This window comes from Scatophagus argus, chromosome 5, assembly GCF_020382885.2.
Source record: "Scatophagus argus isolate fScaArg1 chromosome 5, fScaArg1.pri, whole genome shotgun sequence".
NCBI lineage: Eukaryota > Metazoa > Chordata > Actinopteri > Scatophagidae > Scatophagus > Scatophagus argus.
The window spans coordinates 4250664-4271820 of NC_058497.1; the positions used below are offsets into that span (position 1 = coordinate 4250664).

Consider the following 21157-nt stretch of genomic DNA (forward strand, 5'->3'; position numbering starts at 1 on the left):
AAATTAAGGGATCATCAAAGCTATTATAATTCATTATGTGGGGCTCACGAATGTGTGTACCACACAGTTAGATTGGCTACAATATATGTAAAATAAAAATAAATAGTATTGATAATTACTTTTGCACCTGCAGCAAAGTGTAATATGATCTATACCCACACAAGGATGATTATTCAAAACTGTCCTAACCAAAAATACTGTTTTAATGCTGATCAGGATTTTGGAAGGCTCAGACAAACAAAACAGCCAATACGAGTTTCAGATCAGAGTATACTCGAGTGTTGTTTTTTTGTCTTTGACCCTGAGAAACTTCCCAGCAGGCTCAAATCAGAGCGCTCTCGCCCCACATGTACTGTATGAGCCTGTGTGTGTTTAATGGCACAATCAAGTCACCGCAGTGCTAAATGAACACAGAGGGCTCGTCGGTTAGAGCGCTGCACAGATCAAGCAGTAGGTCTTAATCACCGGAGGACTGAGTGAAGGCTCATTAGCTAAATGGATTTTAATGGGGCTAGTTAGAGAGATGAAAAGACACTGTCCCTGTGCACTGCATCAACACATTACCACAGGTAATGATCCTGCAGGTAATGGACGGAGGAGGGACTCCTATGTTCAAACATGGAGTATCTTGGATATATATATATATTTTTATATTACACACATGTACTTTCAAACTCTACAAACTAAAACTGAATATCATGCATTTAGTTGTTATACTGAAGGAGACTTTTGTTGAAAGCACTTTATAGTACTGTGACTGCATATATTTTCAGCTCAGGAGACCCTGCTGGGAGTCAAACCCAGCCTACTGAACGCTACACTGCCATGAAATGGCTTCATCTGAAAATGCTTTAAAACTGCCTTGAGTTTTAAAAGCAGCGGACCCAGCAGGAAATGAATCCTTGACTGTTTTACCTTGGGTTTCTCATGAGCGCACATATATTGTATGCCGAAACACTCCTGAACAAACACACATGAAATGATGACTCTCCTGTTAGTCTTCAAATGGCACAGCCCAAACACTTCGGAAAAACAACACACACACCCGATTCCCCATGATGGAGAGAGAGAGAGAGAGAGCAGTGGAGAGGGGAAGGGTGTGTGTGTGGGAGAGACGCTGGTGTTGTCATTATGCTTTCCCCTTCATTGAGGCCTGCTCATCTGGCTAATGGGTTTGGCTGCAGTCACTGCAGTGCGTGGAGACTGCACACTCACACTTACACATACACACAGACTTGAAGGAGAAAGGAAAAGAAAGATGGATGGAGGATGAGGAGATGGAAGTGTGACTGCACTTGTCTGTTGATTTGTACAATGGGAGAGCCATCAGTGTGAGAACATGTGAGGGGTGGAGGAAGAGAACAATGAGGAGAAGGACTTGGTCAATACATGCCCATGAAGATGGAGAACGTGTCTTCTCACAGATGGCAGGAGTGAGAAATGGATAGATCCAGTTGTCAAAAGCAAATCACTTAGAATGAAGAAGAGAGGAGGAGGAATGATGTGATGCGTACAAGGAGAATGAATGGTAGAAAAAGGAGGATGGATTGACAAAGAAAAACAACTGGGATTTCAGCAGGACTGGAGGTAAAAACTGGTGGAAGACAAAGATGCAAAAAATCAAAAGATTGTGTGGAAGAAAGTCTGAAAAGACTTGGGAGACTGGAGAAGACAGACCAATAAAAATGAAGCAAGTCAAAAGAAGGAATGCAGGATGGTAGGAGGAGGAATGCTTTTATTTATTTTTAACTATGTGTCCTGTCATCCTGAAACATACAACTATCTAACGGACGGAGGTGAAGCACCTGTGTGTGTGTTCTTTTTACTTGTCTGTCACCTTTTCACCTCGCCAGCTGAAACTTCATGCTGTACCTCCGGTTTGACATGAGTCCAAACTTTCCTCCTGTTTGCTTTTACATAAATGTCAGTCTTTACCAGCCTCTTCACCTGTGTTACATCTTCAAGTGAACTCCTGGACGCTGTGTGTGTGGCCGAATCTTGCAGAGCACGTAAGACTACAAAAGAGTTCTTCAGCGGTCCATTAGTGACCTTGAGAGGAAAGAAACCTCTCCATCTGCTCTACTGGACAATGATATAACGGGCCAACACCTGTGCCACGACCCCTGACTCACGCAGCATGAAGCCAGAGAAGCCAGACAATAGCACACTGTGTGTGTGTGTTAACATGGCTCATACATTCCATGTGTTTAGATGGGCAGGGGATTTCTATAAGGATGGACACTGCAGTTCTTTTCTTTTTAAATGTCTCATGACTTGCATGCTTTGTTCAGCTGGGTTAGTGAACGTGGAATTGTTCAGGTGGGTTAATCATGCTTGTTTTATAAAGCTCATACACTGGTACTGTGAGAAATACAAAAGTGCGGCTCTCTACATCCTGCATTAAGACAATCAAAGAAATTGACCAGGTGTTGAAGCTATACTTACATACCAGACAGAAGGTGGATATAAGGAAATGCAAATTTCTCGTGGTGATTGACCTTGAACACGAGTGACCACACAGCTGAGCACTTTGGTGCTTTGGTTGCCATTATCTTTTTTAGTCATGTTTGCAACATAATGTATATGGACAAAAGTATTGGGACATTAAATAATGGGACCATTACTTTAATGACTTAGTATTCCAAATAGTTAGATATTAAACTGGAGTTGGTCCCCCCCTTTGCAGCTGTAACAGCTTGCACTCTTCTCTGAAGGCTTTCCACAAGATTTGTGTTTCTGTGGGAATTTTTGCCCATTTGTGCAGTAGAGCATTTGTGAGGTCAAACACCAATGTTGGACTAAAAGGCCTGGCTCACAATCTCCATTCCAGTTCCCATCAAGTTCCCTCAACCCCATCCAAAGGTGTTTGATGGGGGCAGGGCTCTGTGTGGGCCAGTCAAGTTCTTCCACACCAAACTCATCCAGCCATGTCTTTATGGACTTTGCTTTGTGCACTGCAGTCATGTTGGAATAGAAAAGGACCTTCCCCAAACTGCTGCCACAAAGTTGGAAGCATAGCATTGTCCAAAATGTCTTGGTATGCTGAGATAAGCAGCCTAGCACAACCCCTGAACAGCCCCATACCACACCTGAATTCAATATAGAGGTCTGTTTCAATACTTTTGTTCATATCATGTGCTTATAGGGGCAGCAATTTTAACAGATATTCATGTTGCCCAGCTGATGAATCTCAAAGTTTCAAAGAATTTATTTTACACCACCATGAGGTTGACATTTGTGTGAGATATCTCAACAAATGTTGGGTGAATTGCCATCTAAATTGCTTCATCCCTGTTTCCCTCCGGATTAATTGTAATCGCTTTGGTGATCCCTTCACTTGTCATCTTTCACTATCATAAGGTCAGAATTTCAGTGTGTCTGATACTTTGATTTGATTGAAAAAAAATTCCAATTTTAGCATGCTAACATGTTAAAGTAAGATGGCAAACATATTAAACATTCCATCTGTTAAACATCAGCATGTCAGCATTACTATTGCGAACATGTTAGCATTCACGCTTTAGCATTTAGCTCTGTATGCAATAGAGTCAGGTTTATTATGTGCTCATAATTACATAGGACTTAGAACTGAAACATTACTATCATGTTTGTCATGTTCATTATATTTAGAACAAAAAAAATGATTTGATTCAAATTTTCCCTTTTTCGGTAAAAGCTCAGTGGGATTTTACTTGCAGACTGAAATTAAAAAGTTGAATTTTGATGTTAAAACTAGATGCTCAAATCTCTGCCCCTTTTGGAGTTGTACGTTGTTGGAATACGAATCAAGTTGTTCTACCTGACTGGGTTTCTGAAGGGATGTCATATTGTTAGCACCGTCTCCTATATGGAAACAGTACTAACAACAGTAGCAATTTGTATTTGACATTGTTGCTGAAACTGAGAAGGCATTTCATTACGAATTAAATGGAAGGGAAGACATATATTATTAAACGCATTTTACCAAACAGAAGGAAGGAGATTTTTTGCTCTGTCGTTGTCATATTCCTGGTGTTATTCCACTGTGAGTGCTAACCTCAGTTGCCTGGATTCTGTATTTATTTGTGTGCATGGGTGTTGCCACAAGCTGTGTGACTGCCGAATAACAGGCAGCTGTGGAGAGACCCCTTAACGTGAGGGATCGAAGCATTTTTAACAGAGTTCTCATAAGCTGTACTAATGAATAACACTGTGTGTGTGTGTGTGTGTGTGAGTGAGAAAGCGCTAGTAAAGCCAACCTTTGTTTAAACCCCTATAAAGAACTTCCTGGGAGACAGAACCTGGAGACCGACTGGAGGTGGGAGGGAGATGCGAATGAGAAAGCGAAAGAGAAAGAATAGTGAGAGAAAAGAGGAGAGAGAAGGAACAGGTGAGGAGGAGGATGACAGGAGGTAGAGACCTGACAGAGGCAGAGATGGCTAGTAAACAATGGAAGAGGTGCAGATGGAGAGAAGAAAGAGTGGTGCTGGGGAACTGGGCAGAATTGGGAAAAGAGAGGATGGAAAGTTGAGGAGAGATGGAGTGAGAGAGGAGGAGCAGACAGATGGAGAGAGCCGGGGTGCAGGACTGAATAGAAAAGAGAAGTGAGGGGAGCATGAGAAGGAAAAAAAGACACAGAGTCAAAAATTTACAGAGAGAGGAAGTTCCAACTGATATCTCCCACAGTCATTTATGGAAGCCCATTCCTGCCAGGAAAAGAAAAATTTATAGATTTTATGTTTCATTCTTCAAACTTTGACTTTTTAAGTCATAATTATGAATTTTAAAGTCCTGATTATGATCGTAAATCAAAAATGAGGAGAAGGGGCTTGCTACCAATTTTTAACTTTCAGATTAATTCACTTGTTAGCAGCACCACTCTGCATGTGAAAACAGGTGTTTAATGTCTCTTGTGGTTCCGATGGGACAGTATAGAGCATGAGACAACAACCCAGATGGTGTCATCATCGTTTAAAAAAATATGGTCATTTAATAGGCAGTGAGAGTCCAGCCAGTTGCGTTGTAGGAAGTGTTGGATCCAATTTTGACCTACATTCTTTTGAGTATCTCAATCATACATAAAGTAAAATTTCATGTTACTTAACCTCTTTTTCTCCTGTTTGTTATTTTTGACTTAAAAAGTGAAAGCTTTAACCTTATAAGTCAAAATTTTGATCTTTTAAAAATATTTGTGATTCAATATATTGCTTTATATCATTTCAGTTGTTTTGAATGTTTTTCCTTTCCTGACAGAGATGGGCTTCCATATAGTTGAGCTCACAATGTTTTTAAGCAACAGGAGAAAAACTGAGGCAGGTTTACCAATACAAATGTGGCATCTTTTGCAATCAAATGTGACTGGCATTTGATTCTGCAACTAAGTAGGACTAAATCCTTCTCAGAAATGACAAGTTGATTTTAACTTTCAGGATGAAGCTCCACCCTGAGGAACATATCAGCCAAACATTACAGCTGACTGAGTGAATTTGTGATAAAAGGGAGAGAAGACAGGATGTCAGCCAGACACAGGTGGAGGGAACAAAGGACAGGGAGAGGATGATTGAAACTTAGTGAAAAATCTATTACTAAAGCCATCAAGGGTGGATGGATGGACAGACAGCTCAAAGAGAAAATTGGTAAACAACAAAGGAAGAGAACATGCAGTCTGAGGAGAAGTGAACCTGGGCTAACGGATGTGACAGCTGAGATGGTACTTTTACAAAGAGGATTATGAATCCCTTAATGATATGACCCCAACTCAATGCTTATGAATGTTGGTGTGTTGTGATTAAAAAGTACATTTCACAAAGAAGGGAGAGCAGCAGGAGAGCAGATAAAGGAGATAAGGAAAAATGGAATGCAAAACAGAGAGTAGAACATTTGATATGGAAGAGATGTTTACACTGATAAGAACCAAGTTAAATCACTGCAAAAGGAAAGATCCTATCTTTTGTTGTGGCTGATAAAAGTAAGCTGTATAAAACACTAAAAATTTCAAGTGAAGAATAACATCTATTTGTATTCTTTAAAAACATGAATGGAGAAAGAAAAAAGAGCAAACATAAGGCTGTTCTGCATGCTGCATGATGCCACAGTAAACATGTAGACCAGACTGATGTTACACCTGCTAGACCCACATCCAAGCACAGCTTTTTGCAGGCAGGACACCCGCCCTATGTGCAGCACTGTTTGGAGAAAACTTTGGATTTTTATTTGTTTCTGTCTGCACTGGCTCAACGTGAGAGGACAGGTCGCTGTTCTTCTACCTTAGATTCTTACCGGTTTAAGGTGTAGAATATTTTTCAAATCAATATAGCAGCTATTTGCTATGTAAAGATACAGCAGAGTAATGGCATCCTGAACAGGGAATGGAGTCACACTGTGTGTGTTACGATCTGCTTCTGAGTTGCTGGGTTTTTTTTGGGTTTGTTTTGTTTTTTGTTTTTTTTGTTTTTTGGTAGCATGACTGGCTTCCACTTTCTCCTATTACAGATTATGGTTCTGAAAACAGGCGAACAACACAGTAACATAGATCAGCACTGCTTAATTTTATATTTTGATTTGAAATTGGTGCTCAGATCCTGCATCCTTTTTTACTGAATGAACAGTACACACATTAGCTCTGGTCTGTGATGTTGGTGCTCTAGTGTTACATCCAGTGGCAGTGTTGTATATTTCACCTGGAAGGCACTGATTATTTAACCTGAAGGATGGAAGAACAGGTGGAGGGTTAGACTAACTGTTCAGTAGACCTGGGGTCTGTATTAAGAAATGGAGAATTGCTGTTGTGAGAAACATTTTGGGGCACTGTCTCAGGAAGATAAAGGTGACATTTTAGCTTACATCATGAATCATCAAGTAGGAGTTTGTCTGAGTTCAGACTAAGAAAAGTCTGGTGTTGTTTTCAAAAACTACTAGCCAATTAAACAGTACATTAGATCAGGGGTTACCACGCTTCTTCATGTAAAGTAGCCCCCTAGTAGATAGACATTATACTATATACCTCTAATTTGAGCAGATTTTGTCATAAGAAATCCCTAGGGACCCTCTGCTAGGGACCCCTACAACCCACTCAAGGACCCCTGATGGTTCCTGGACCCCAGTTTGAAAACCACTAAATTACAATGATGATGTAGTCATTCCTCATAGTTAGTTGGGTACATCCAAAAACAGCACTCAAAAAAAAAACAACAAATGAGGATGATAAGGTTGCAGCTGTAGAAGAATTGACTTACCTCGTAAATGTTCTTTGAGTGGTGAAAAATGTCAAAGTGAACTGCCCTGAGCAACTGCTACTGCGTGAGCAGGATAGATGTCATTTTTCTACTGATTGTGGAAAACAAAGCAAAGAAGTCTCCTCCCAAAAATTGATTAACTAACATGAACAATGTCAGACTGGGTAAATGAATGAAATGACATTTCAGTCTGATCATGAGGTTAGGTAGCAGTCTGGTTTTATGGAAGTTTTTGTCTTAAGTTTGAGAAACCCTTGACTCATCTCTCACTGGCCTCTGTACTGTAGCCTGCAATGTGCAACAAAAGCCTGCCCCACTTCTCTTAATGCCTCTTAATGCGTTCACAGATTACTCAGTCAGGGTCAGGGTTAATGTGTACTGGTAAAATAAAATCAATCATTCATCTCGGTCATATTCTTATTTGTTCAGAAAAGGAATTCTGAGGTAACTGATTTCATGGACACACACTTCATAAAGAATCAGTGTCGTGAAAATCAGATTTTTGTCAATTTGGCAATGTCACTCACCTCTGACAAAGTGAACATATTGTCTTTTGATAAGTAATTGAAAAGATCATTGCATATCTTGTGATTGATCAAGACTAGCTACACCAGTGTGACGTCCTGGTCTTGCGCTAAACTGATCAGAGATTGTACGATACAACATGGTCATTTTATTACCTCATCTCGCCATTTCAGATTCAGCAACTCACCAACACTGAAGGTGCTGTAATGTCATGAACTGGTGAGTTAGGAAATTACCATAATGTCTGAATCAGTTATGCTGCTATAGACAGACAGACAGACAGACAGACAGACAGACAGACGTGTATTCAGTTTCAGATGTAAATGACAAGCAAGTAATCCACCCGCCACTCATCTGGCCAGTCAGCCATGCATGAGGGCTGAAAGTGACTGTTGTGTATTTGTGTAGAGCGCAGTGACTATTGGCGAGCTGTCAGTTGCTGTGACACACATCCTGACGTCCAGCAGCCCTCTAAGGCCCCCCTGGAGTCTGTCAAGAAGAAAAAGGGGAAAGAAAGTGCATACGTGTGTGTGTGCGTGTGTGTGTGTCCGTCCGTCCGTGTGTGTCTGTCTGAGTCTGCGGGTGGTAGAAAGGTGCGAGTGTAGATCAATAATAATCAGCTGCAGTAGAACTGGAAGTCCACCCAACAGTGACTCACCTCAAACACAAATCCATGAACAGCAGCATTCAAAAACCAATCCATACACCTCACGACACTGCGTCGTAGCCAAAACTATAGTGACAGCCCAAAACAAAAGGCAGTACACACACACACATACATACACATACACAACCCCAAACAAAAGTGCTTACTCATGCTCGAAAAGTACCAGCTCAAAAATTCCTGCATCTGATTTTATCGATTTTCCATACACCTCAGTGCCCTCATCTTTCTCTCCCCTGTTCTTTCTCCACACCCCCAATCCTCCTCTCCCACCCAGACACCTTTCTCTCTTTCTTTACCTCTTCGAAGTGGTCTTGATGATGTCAGAGACTTTCTGTATGTAATCAGTGGCGAGCACCACGATCTCTTCATCCTCTGAAAAGTTGTCATGGAAGATTCTGTCCAGCAAGCGTTTCCAGTGAAGCTGAAGTGAGTGGGAAAATGATACAATGTTAGTTCAGTCATACATTTCCAAAAACAAAGCTTATAAGTTGAATCATAATTGCCTTGATTAACTTTGAGCAATCGCCATTTCTCTAATCGTTCATTTCTTTTTAATTGTCAACTGCAGACTCCAGACCAGAGTCGTGCAGACGCCTCTCATCCACAAGGTCCAATATAAGAACTGACCTGGTGCTGAACTTTGGGTTTCAGTATGAGCCTTAATTGTCACCTGACCACAATTTAGCCTTCCTGCAAAAACTTGGTTTTTGGACTGCAAATCCAAATGAATAGCAGCAACACAATGACGCCATTTAGCAGCATTCACCCCATTCCTTTTTTATTTCTAGTCAACATCTCTCACAGCCCTTTTAGTCCTGTTCACATTCATGTTGTCTTTTTTTCTGTGAGAAGCTAAAATCAAACTCTTTATCTTCCTCTCTGAACATGTCGAGTTTTCATTTCTTCTCCCTCCTTTGAATACCCGTCAATCCCTCCATCAGCCATGAGACTTCTTGAGGATTCTCTGTCACTGTTTCTACTGCCTCAGAGGAGTCTATGCCTCATATCTCCAGTGTCTTTCCCTCTCCTCTCCCCTCCCTCCATCATTTCCAGCACTCCCAGTGTCTCCTCATTTTCTCCTTTTCCTTCTCCCTTCTTTCATTCCATCCCCCAATTTCCCTGTCTGCTCCCGCAGGGTGGACAGCTTTTGTGAGTCACTTAGTCTTGTGTGTGAGTTTGTGTGTGTGTGTGTGTGTGTGTGTGTGTGTGTGTGTTTGTGAGTGTGTGTAGTGTTTCACCCTCCCTCCCTCGTCAAACACACCTTCCCCCTGAACACTCACACCACACTCGTAGCACTACTTAAAATGCTCAGCTGGTGTTCAAACCTTAATCCATCAAGTATGCCTCTACTCTAAATGTATGCATACACAAACTTGTAAATGATGTTTATGTGTTGTGCTGTGCTGTGCTGTGCTGTGCTGTGCTGTGCTGTGTTGTGTGTGTATGTGTGTGTGCATGTGTGTGTGCTGTACTCACACTAGGAGCAATGCGCTGCAGCTGCCTGAGGGTGATGCGGTTATACATGGTGCTGATGTCCTTTCTTTGGTCGTCATATTCTGACACAGTGATCTGGAGAGAGAGGAGAATTTACTTAACAGTGCACACACACACACACACACACACACACACACGCATGCATGTGCAATCAGCTCACATTGGCCAGACGGGTCTCCAGCTGTATAATCTCCTTGGACTTCTGCGTAGCGTTGTGAGCTCCCAGCATGCTCAGCAAGCGCTCCATCAGGGCCTTGTATGCCGCCAGGATCTGAGAAGCACAGTGACATCAGCACTAATAGACAGGAGGAGCTGCGACATCATCAGTAATGGCTGGCGACGGGGCTGACATGTGGCAAAGTGGACAGGATAACAAAAGCACAGCAGGTGACAGACGAAAACAGGTGGATTGATGAAGAGAAGAGAGAGAGAGACAAGTCAGTAGGACAGATGGGCAGGAGATGAGTGAAGGAAGGATAGAAAGGATGAAAAGAAGGAAAGAAAGGTAGTAGGGGGAGAGGTTAGGAAGGAGAGAAGGAGCCTAATGGAAGTCAAGTATGAGGTAAGAAGGAAAAGATGATGTAGGAGAAGGTAGGAGGGAGAGAAGGTGGGAGGAAGAATGCGGGAGAAAAGCAGGATACAGGAAGAAATTAGGTGAAGTGGGGTGACGATAGAGAAAGAAGTTAAAGCAATGTGTTTACCTTCACACTGTCCTCATCCTGTCCCAGGTAGAGGCTTCTCTCAGGGAGTGTCAGCCCCTCTTGATCAATCTGCACACGCACACACACACAGCCAATCAAAAGCTCCAGTAGTAATTACATTTTTTCTGGTATGCAGTCACATATGTGTTGCTAAGCCCCCACCAGACATTTTCAGAGGATTGATTAATATTTCAATAATCTAATAACGCCAACAATTACAAGCTATTCAACACACCGTATGCTAAAACTATGAATTATTCATAACATTTAATAAATAACGCCCACACGTAGAGTCATTCTGTGTGTCGGACTGATATTTATCTTTTATGAAATTTCAGATATTAGCCAACTAATGTTACCCAACTCTAATATTGTTGCTCTTCTTATGCCAAACAAACCACTTATCTGAAATGATTATCTGAAAAATGCATTGCCATAAAGCTGAACACATGGGGTGTTTTTCCTAATGTACTGTATTAAAAAGCTTGAAAAGATATCTTGGAAATAAACTCAAACTCCCTGTTTTAGTGGCTGGACCTTATTCAGGTGTCCTCACATGGCTGAAAATTTCAGTGATGTGATAACATGTTGCTGTACGTGGGGTTGAGAGGTTCCGTTTGCTAAAGAAGGTTGTGAGATACAGTTCAGAGATACAGAGTTACAGCTCTTGGAACCTTTTCTGGAAAAAAGTGAGCAAGTCAATCTTGAGTTTAGAATATCTGTTCACAAAATGACAAAATGAACCTCCACACCATTATTCTCCTGTGACTGTGCTGTTTCTAAGTGTTGTCCACCTAAAGAGATAACCTTTCTGGAAACACACACAGAAACTCAAATGCATATGTGACTTTGAAATCGCATAACAAACACATACAAAAAAATCAGTTCCCCAACATCCTTTGTCTCACCCTGATTGCATTCCGGGAAGAGTTTTTGTCATCCACGTTAACAGTGAGGGAGAAAAACACGGCGGTGCTGTACACTCCCTGGGTCCTGTAAAGCAGCTCATTGAAGTCTGGCCTCTGCGGTGCGCCCTCTCTTTCCCACCCAGCAGCACCTGGAGGAGCCCCCACCAGGTCCCACCCACCACAGCTGTCTATCACCTCTGTCATGGGGTCAGAGCCCAGCTTGTCGATCTCCTGGATGTTGATGCAGGATCGATAGAACTCCTTGACCTTGCGCTCTGCTGAGTTGGGACCGCGCCTCCGAATGGGCTCAAGCAGTAGGCGCTGTAGTTTCTCTTCATTATGCTCTCCTATGGCAGTGATGATGCCATAGCTGAGCTTGTCCTCGGGGATGCCGTGGCGCCTCAGCCAGCCGCCACAGGCAAAAGAGTAGAAGTCCTGGCAGGGCTGAATTGTTGGATCAATATTGGCCTGAACGAAGCGTGCTGCCCGTAGCAGTGAGCGTTTGCGTTGGCAGTCTTGGCGGCACTGTGGGTCCTGCTGCGCATCAAGGGAAATGTACTTGAGCGCCAGCATGCTGCCCAAAATGACGCACATGCCTGCTGCAAAGACCAGTGCAGAGAGGAGGCAGATCTCCCTCCGGCTCCATCGAGGAAGCCCTCCGCTGCTGCTGCTGCTGCCTAGGTCCTTGTTTCGACTGTTAGACCAGGTTCCTCCCCGGTTACGCCCCATATGACGGTCCAGGCTGCCTCCAAGGTGAAGGGTCATCCCATTGCTGAGGATGTCACTGCTATAGCGACCACCATATTTCACTTCCTGAAACTCATCATAGTGGGCTGTTAGTGAGTATGTCTTCTCCATGGCAATGGTTCGTTACTGGGTAAGAAGTAGTAGAGAGGATGATGCAGAGGGAAAGGAATGATGAAAGAAAAATGAGAAAATGAGATGTATTCTTCCTATGTATAGTGTATAGACATGACTACTCCTATTGGTGCAAAACACTGAAGTGATGTCAAAAATCCTGTTGGCCCTCTTTAGGCAAAGTCGCCTTTATTCTTTTCGAATCAAAAGCTGGTAGACCGAGGAGCTCCCATTATGCAAGAGGAATCTCATGGGTCTTGCTCTCTCTTTCTCATCCTCTCTCTCTCTGCTCCCTTTCCATTTATTCTTCTCTCCGCCCTCTCTCCAACTGATTACAGGTCACCTGCCGATAAAAATAAAAGTGAGAAAGAGCAGGGTTGTAAGTTGAGAGATAGGAAATTTTATCCAGCTGAAAAACACAAAATAGTATTTTTTTTTTTGGCACATTTTTGTCCATCATGTTCTGTTGTTTGTCTGATAAATTTGTCGGATTGATTGGTGACAGTCATCCCTCAGGGAGGCGATGTCCCTGGGTGACTCACGTCTTTGGATGAATCCGCGGAGACAGGGGCACAGAGCTGAGCATCAGCTGGACATGGAGAGGTGTGGCAATCGCCATAACTAAGCTTGTGTCAAAATGGATGTAAAACTTGACATTATTACAGAAAGACAAGACAAGACTAGAAAGACAGGGAGAATTTATGTCCTCTGTCTCATCAAACTGAGGAAACACACACACACACACACACACTTTCTGCACAGAGGGCATCAGCTTATGCTCTGTGGAGTTTTTAAATTCAAAGTTTTAATTAAAATGAAATTGAAATTTTAACTTGTTGGACTGATTGGTGACAGTCATTTTAATTTTGAAGTTATATACAAATCATATGCGCATACATTCCATAGTGTTTTCATTTATGCAATGTTATTACTGTGTTGATACTGTGTACATCTCATCAAATCAAAGACAAAACACTTGATTCACAGTATGTGTATGCATTCATGACATGCTGCAAAAACACCCAGACAAGTATGGGCACACACATAATATATTTTAGCTGTTTGTATTCTCCTTTGCTTCTGCTGATGTTTTCTACATGTAGCCTGTAGGCAATATCACAAGCCTTTAGACAGAGAGACTGACTGATAAATTGTACACCTGTGTGTGTGTGTGTGTGTGTGTGTGTGTGTGTGTGTTCAGTGGCTGTAAGCACAGTGAACTTGCTGAAAGCAGTGAAGGCGATCTGTGAAAATTGATCCCTGTTATCTCATCTGAGAATAGCAAACTTCAGCACCGATGTCCTAAACAAGCTTTCCCTCGCCTGATGGTAGTGCTTTATGTAGATAAGAAAGAAAGAAAGAAAGAGAGACAGAGTTTAGTTTTTACAGGTTTTAAAGAGGAAAGGGTGCACGGCTGGTACAGAGATAAAATTCTAGTCCACCACTGCATAGATCTGGAGTTTGAGTCCCAGTGGTGATACCTTGGGCTTAACTGTGTGTTTAGGAATGCAGTGAGGGTTCTCAATGTAACAGCCCTGGGAATCCTTTTCTTATTGGATAATTCTGGGTTGTGTAATTTACCTTCAATGCCAAGGCAGGAAGTAGTGAGCCCTTCACATAGCAACGTAGAAAGTAAACCTTGAATTAGACTTTCCATGTAGCCACGAGGCTCCGTGTGACACACATTTTGTCATCTGGTCATGTCTGTGAGGTGTGCACATCACCTCTACAAACACATAATCATAATACAGAATAATGTGTGTGTGTGTGTGTGTGTGTCCTACTTTCTGCACCTGTTTTGAGTTTCTCAGGAGCTTAAAGGATCATATCAGTGGTTTTGCATTTTTCAGCACATGTACTCCAAATCATGTACACTTTCCATTACACCATTTTGCAAATCATACCGCAGTGTTTTAGAGAAGTAATGCGTTTTTTCCAGACATCCATTGGCTTTTTCAAACATTGTTAAAATCTATTCTTGAATTATGTAATCATTTTTTGAAACAGGTGTAACATTTCTTAAATCCACGGTTCAATTCAAACCTTATTTTGGGGGTGTGGGGGATAATGAATTTGCAACACAAAGTTTGTAAGTTACAAACAGCCTTTGAATGCACCATGTAGAGCTGAGTGTGTTGAAACTTGTGTTTTAGAGACAAGAAGGGAGTCAGGTTTTTTGAAAGTAAAAGAAATAAAGTTATAGTGCAACAGTTGCAGCAGGTTGTAGTTGCTGGTGGGTAGTCTCAGTTCTGGAAGACGGGACTGCCAGTGGACGTTTGTTTTGCTGCTTTGGTCTTGGTTTCAGAATCTTTAGACCCCTATTGTCAAAGTAACATTATTGTTACAAGGTACCACAGTGCATTGTATCTGTGACTGATAAACATCTCAAGCAATTTTCAAAGCCCAAATACAAATTTATTGTCTTTCTTTTTTTTTTAAATTATTGAAATGAACAAAAACATGTCTTTGGGGAAATATCAGAAATGTTCTTTTTCATCTCAGCCAGTTGGAGGGATATGTTGCAATCTGTGTTTGATTGGCAGCAGCTGGCAGACTGAGAAGTGGCAGGGGAATGAGAGACTAAGCAAACAAACTGTTGCCTACATGGCATGGGCAGACAGTGTGTTGACAGAGGTACGGAAGAGAGAGGACTACACCAGTATCTAACTGAAAAAGTAACACGTGTAGGTTCCTTTACATGCTGTTTTACATGCTAGACCTGAGAAGCCACAAGCCTTATCACTAATCTGTAAGTGGTTTAGTTGCCCAAAACTGCTTAGACACAATTTATTTTCATTGTACGTAATTCTGGGATTTGCAGGCTCAACCAGTATCAGCATTGTGACTGGTGAGTTGCCTTGTTACTGCTGTGATGACCCCTACTGTTTGGTCTGGGTTTATGTACAGTGGACAAGGGAACTGGACAGGACAGCATGAACCTCTCACGCCCCCGTCCTGGTAAAGCACATGGTTGGCAGGTGAAAACAAGTAGCTGGTGACACCGTGTAGCACGTCTGCCTACACTCTCCCCACGCCAACAGCAGCTGTGATGACAAGTGCAGTGCAGAGGTTACTGGGCATTCAGAAGAACGAGTAAACGGGGGGGCGGGGGAGCATAGTGTGTCGCTGTGCAGTGTCATTGTTAATTTAACTTATCATCCATCACACCTCTGCCTTGTTACACTCACAAAAATTACACATTCTGTATCTATGAAACTGTATCCGGTCACTATGAGCCTCATGTACTTCATGCATGAGACTCATTGTAATTGATTAGTGTAAATATTATTGAATTGCCGCTCAAAATGTATGCATTCTCTTCTCTCAATTTTTTCTTCTGTCTCTTTGAAATGCATGTGCACTTTCTCATATGTCACCACTACTTAAGGATTGTAATAAATTATCACACACACACACACACACACACACACACACACACACACACACACACACAACCATAATCACAGTCTGAGTGGACACCCAGCATATGGCTAATGGATTAGATCTTGCGGGTACCATCTCAGAAAAAGGCATAGGTGATGAATGGCTATTTACCGAACATGACAAGGCCTAATATCTGAGAGTTATACTAATACTGCTGCACACACTAACACACACACACAGAACATGCATGGACACTTATAATGCATCAAAAACACACCCCTGGTGATACATGGCACCCTGTCACTTGTAAAGCATTTCCCATACATCTTTCCCACAACAGACAATCACTTATTCAATTATAGTAGGGGTTCTCAAAGCGTGGCCTATGGGATGTTCAGGGGTCCTGGAGATGATACCAAATAGAGAGAAAGTCCCATTAAATCAAAAATGAACCAAGCTGTCTTCAAAGAGTAACCTAACACTAAAATCACATGTATAGTCACTTTATTACACTGTTCATTGCAACAGATGTTATTCTCTGTTTCCCAAATACAATACAGTAATCCTGTCTTCAAGAACCTCAAAAATCCACGAAAATGTTTTTGCTTTGCTGTGAATGTTACTTTAAGCAGAATGCATTCTTTGAAGGCTGGTTGGTCCTTTCCCTTGCTTCCCTACTCACTTACAATAAATTCTTAGAGAAGATCAATGATAATCAATAAGTGGAGGTCTCTTATCAGGCAGGTTCACATTGCTGTGGAGACTCTGCCCATGAATCACAGTTCTCGTAGCAAAGATGTAGGAGGTCGAAAGGAAAATTAGATGTCTGCAAATGACTGTTTCAAACATTGAGGTAGAAGTGGTGTGAGTTGAGTGAATCAGTAATGTTTCAAGTGAAAAATTCACCAAAAAAAGTTCCAGTTCCCTGAAAGTTCCTGAAATTAACACATGAAAGGCTCACTCCAAATGAAAGCTATGTATATCAGCATGAGCTGAACTGAGTCATCACCAAATGTTTTCAGTGCTTTGGGAATTAACGCATCCACGCTTTCAAACTGTTCCTTGAGGTCAGATTTGTCGCTAGTGAGATTTATGTAAAGTCACCTTGGGTCACAGCCCAGTCACCACAATAAAATGCTGGGACTGTATGTTTCTGTAAACCACAGATTCATTAGTCCTGTGTGTTCACATTACATGCGAGCTGACCCTCTTTTCGGGAGAAGGGGTCAGCATTGGTATGACTCCTACAGTGGTCTCAAACAGAGACCACTGTTTGAGACCACTTCAACCAACCAACAAACATGGCTCATTTTATGACAAAATGAGGTCATTTTCTAACCTTACCCTAAATGTTTTTGTGCCTAAACCTAACCAGACCTTAAGCACAGGGTTGACACAGCATAGTATTGAAAACTGAAATGTAATATTTCAATATATAAAATGTTAAGTTTCGACATATCTCTGGTTTTCAGAAGCATGCAATGCCGACATTTATTCTGGTAAAGTTGGACAGTTGCCAACAGTTGCTAGAGGACACATTAACACAACCATAAACTTTCTTGTCAATACTAAGTCTAACCAAATAAGTAACTTGCTAAACCACCACCATACATCTCCTTTAGTCTTGCTTCACAGACAACAAACACTGATCAGCTGCAGCATTAAAACCACCTGCTTAATATTTTGTAGGTCCCCCTTGTGCTACCAAAACACTTCTGGCCTGTCAGGGGAAGGGACACAGGACCTCTGGGGGTATTTTGTGGTTACCAGCATCAGAATGTTGGATCCTTTGGGTCCTGTGCATTGAGGGTGGGGCCTCCTGGTGGGAGGGTGGATTCAGCTTATTCTGGTGCATCCTGCAGTTTCCCGATCAGGTTGGGATGTGGGGAGTCTGCAGGCTGTTGTGGTTCTTGAGACGTTCCTGAGCTGTTCTCAAAATGTGACAGGGTACATTGTCCAGCTGGGGGGAGGCTGCTGCTGAGGGGAAGAGCTGTTGCCATGGGGGGTGTATTTGGTCTGCAAAACTTAGGTGGGTGTCATGTGTCAAAGAACATCTACATGATTGCCAGAATCCAAGGTTTTCCAGTAGATCATTGCGTAGTAAACATATGATCAATATTATTCGCTTCACCTGTCAGTGGTTTTAATGTTGTGGCTGATTGGTGTACATTTGTGGCTTCAGCAGCCGATCTGTTCAGAGCCTTTCTCAAAACTTATCACAGCAATAGATATTATGCTCTGAATGTTACCATCACTTTCCAGACAGCCTAACTCACAACTTAACTGTTAACATAAATTCACTGAGAGCAAACTCATCTGCTCTGCAGTTTGTGATGATATTTGGTGGTAGCCAGAAATAAGGGCTTAGCGGGAAACTCTCTGCTTTTATCTCCTCTCAGGGAAGTTACGTCACCTGAAAGCCCTTTATAAATGGGTTTATTATCCCCTAATCAAAATGGTCACAGAGCCTGCCCCAAAAGCTTCACAGCACTGAGAGGGTTCAGCATGGGAGTCAGCCCCCTTGAGCCTTATCACCGGTCGCCAGAGGCTGCAGTAGAGTGCTACGGTTCGTTTGTATGGACTACAGATTTGGACACACAGCTCAGGGGTCCTATATAGAACCAGGAAATACTTCTTGAGTTTGTACCAGAGCAGAACCTCCTTTGTGGTGCTATTAAAAGTGTTGTGTATTTATGAAATGTCCCACGTGAGTATCCCACTTCAATAATAAGGGACATTTTAAGGACGTCATTGGGAACTTTATTTTATTAATAGAGAAGAGTCTGAATCACTGTAAAGACCAATTAGCCTGAAGAATCCTTGAAGAACTCTCCCTCCCTTTCTGCTACACACACACACACACACACACACTGGAATAAAGTGCTCACATACTGTAACTCTATTAGCCTTAATGACTCTCAAAACGCCTTTTCTGGATGGGGCAGTATACTAAATTCAAATACTGACATTTTTAACACTTAAGTACACACAGAGGCAAACCTTTAGCCCTCCTGCATATTACACGACTTGTATCCCTCCTCAGCCACTGTGTTAGAGGCACTTAATCTTGTTGGGTACAACGTTGCTGACATTTCTTTGGAGGAAGGCATTCTGAATTTTTGGATTAAAATAAAAGTAGATTTTATGAGTTGTGGTATATGCCGAATAAAACATTACAGAATGACGTGCATCAGATTCCCAGCACGCGAAGACGTGTTCAGCTGCACTGATTTTGAACGGGATTCTTTAGAGAAAAGCGCGTGTCGGGCGTTGGGCGGAGCAGTTATTACTGATGGATGTAAGTGGGTGGCGGTGTCAGGGCTAATATATGAACGACTATTATGATTTCAAACTTTCGGGGTGAACTCATGGTGCGTAAGGACGCAGACCAACTCGCTGCTGCTGCTGTGCAAAAAGCGATTTGTGAGCTCACATTAAAGTTAGTCCTACTTTTCCTCATTATTTTCATCTTTGTCTAATAATAAATTAACGTTAGATATATTTTACCTGACGAATCGCCATCAATGACGCAAACAAAAAAGTGTAGAATAGAAACAAATGTACAGTTATTCTAAATTTAGACACATTATCCTTCTGTGAAAAGTAGTCTGCAGTCGGTCAACTTAAGTCTTATCCAGACCTGTTCAGCACCCACACATACATGTTTTTATGTTTTGATAATGGCACACAGAAGCTTATCGCTAAATATCAAAACTTTAGGATCCGTTCACGGACACCTTGAAGAAGAGACGGATAAGTGAAAGACCATGTGCGTAAAATGAGTGGACACCTCTAATCAACGTGTCGGCTGCAAAGACGTGACTTCCAAGTTAAGCTGTGATAGTTGTTTCCTTTATCCCCTTTCTCCGTAATGTTGTTTTTACACTTAGATAAATTTGGACTCAAGAGCCTTTAGCCTGCCGTGCCATACCCTTATAGTATGCACTGGGTGGTGGAAGAGCAGCGTCAGTATGCTCATTAGAGGTGTGGACTGCCCCAGAGCGATGAAAACTTATGCGAAAAGACCTTACCTGTGGTGAGTTAATCAAAATCGCCCGTGGGACTGTAAAAGCGCCTTTGCTCTGAGTGTGTGCATGGAGAGATCCACTCCACTGAAGGTCCGACTGGATTGTCAAGTCCCCCTCCGGAGATCGGCACACACGGGGATCCGCACCGCCTTCTGCCGCCGCTGCAGCCTCACAGCCTCCGATGTATGGAGGAGAGAGGGAGGAAGAGAGGGAGGGAGGGAGTGAGGAGAGAGAGCAGGGGGTCCTTCATTAACAAGGCGAGCTCGCGCGCACACACACAGATGAACAGATGTTAATCCTTATGTCCACTGGCTGTGCTTTCTGTTTTTCTCTCACTGGTTGTGCTTTTACATAATTGGTATTTATGTGAGTGATTATGGAGCCAAACGCTCATTTTATATTATTTGATATTTTTGGGAACAAGTAGGCTACTCCTGTAGCTGGTTGAGTTATTGTTATGAGTTATATTCTGTTTGACAGAATATTTGATTGACATGAAATTCAGACTTTTGATCAATTCAGCTTCAATTCCTCAATTCCTCAGTTCAAGAGAACAAAATCCATCAGCAACTGTTGCATATTCTCATGTGCTTACGACAAATGCTTGATGTCTAAAATCTCACAGTGAAAAACAGAAATCACACGGTATCCCATAATAGTAATAATACTAATAAAAATAATAATCCAAGTTTGAATGTATAGAATCCCATCAGCTCAGAGAGAGAGAGATCAGCTCATTCCCCAATAAATGAGTCTATTCTACTGATTCATTGGGCAGCAACATTTTATGGTAACTATCAAATCACAAAGTCTATTTGAGTCAGTGTTCTGGTCTAAACAACTGCTAACCATTCACTGTGGAAACATTCATCTCCATGTTGCCTGAAAGTCACACAAACCGCCTAATCAAACCAAAAGGTTGACTAATGTTATTATGCAATCCTGCAATTATGCATCAGTTGATTAACTAACTGGCCATTTCATTTCTCCAAGTGTTCAGCGAGAGTAAAGACCTCATGAGGCCAACATTGTTGTTTGATTCTGGATACTGTAGCCACAGTTATATTGTTTTATTTTTGACCTTTGGTTTGTTGAGTTATTAACAAAAGAGGACCTGCTCAACAGAAGGTGCCGCTTTTCAGAATTGCATTCTATTGCCAAAGAGACATGGTTTAAGCTTTTTATAAAATGACTCAGAACTCACTCGGGTGCTATGGTTCAGGTATGTGAGGAAGAGGACAGTGAAGCAGTCCAGGTGTTTTTAGAGTTACTTTGTAGAAATCTGTGGTAAATGTACAGGCTTACAGGTGGCATCAGGGAGTCAGCCACACCAGGCCGGAAACAGACAGGCATCAGGTCGAAAATACAAGCAGGAGGC

General features: G+C 42.1%; 1 protein-coding gene across 2 annotated transcripts in view; it reads right to left on the reverse strand.

Annotated features, from left to right (window-relative positions):
* Positions 1–20005, reverse strand: part of LOC124058992 (endothelin-converting enzyme-like 1) — a 45255-nt gene extending 25250 nt beyond the window's left edge. The window contains exons 1-6 of one of the 2 annotated variants that reach the window (XM_046388650.1): positions 19783–20005; positions 11510–12710; positions 10602–10670; positions 10061–10171; positions 9883–9975; positions 8703–8827 (exon numbers count right to left, since the gene is read on the reverse strand). In XM_046388650.1, the coding sequence (XP_046244606.1) occupies positions 8703–8827; positions 9883–9975; positions 10061–10171; positions 10602–10670; positions 11510–12367 (1256 nt within the window). In that variant the 5' untranslated portion in view covers positions 12368–12710; positions 19783–20005. The remainder of the gene's footprint in view (positions 1–8702; positions 8828–9882; positions 9976–10060; positions 10172–10601; positions 10671–11509; positions 12711–19782) is intronic. The other variant, XM_046388651.1, reaches the window with a different exon arrangement.
* Positions 20006–21157: the final 1152 nt, after the last annotated feature.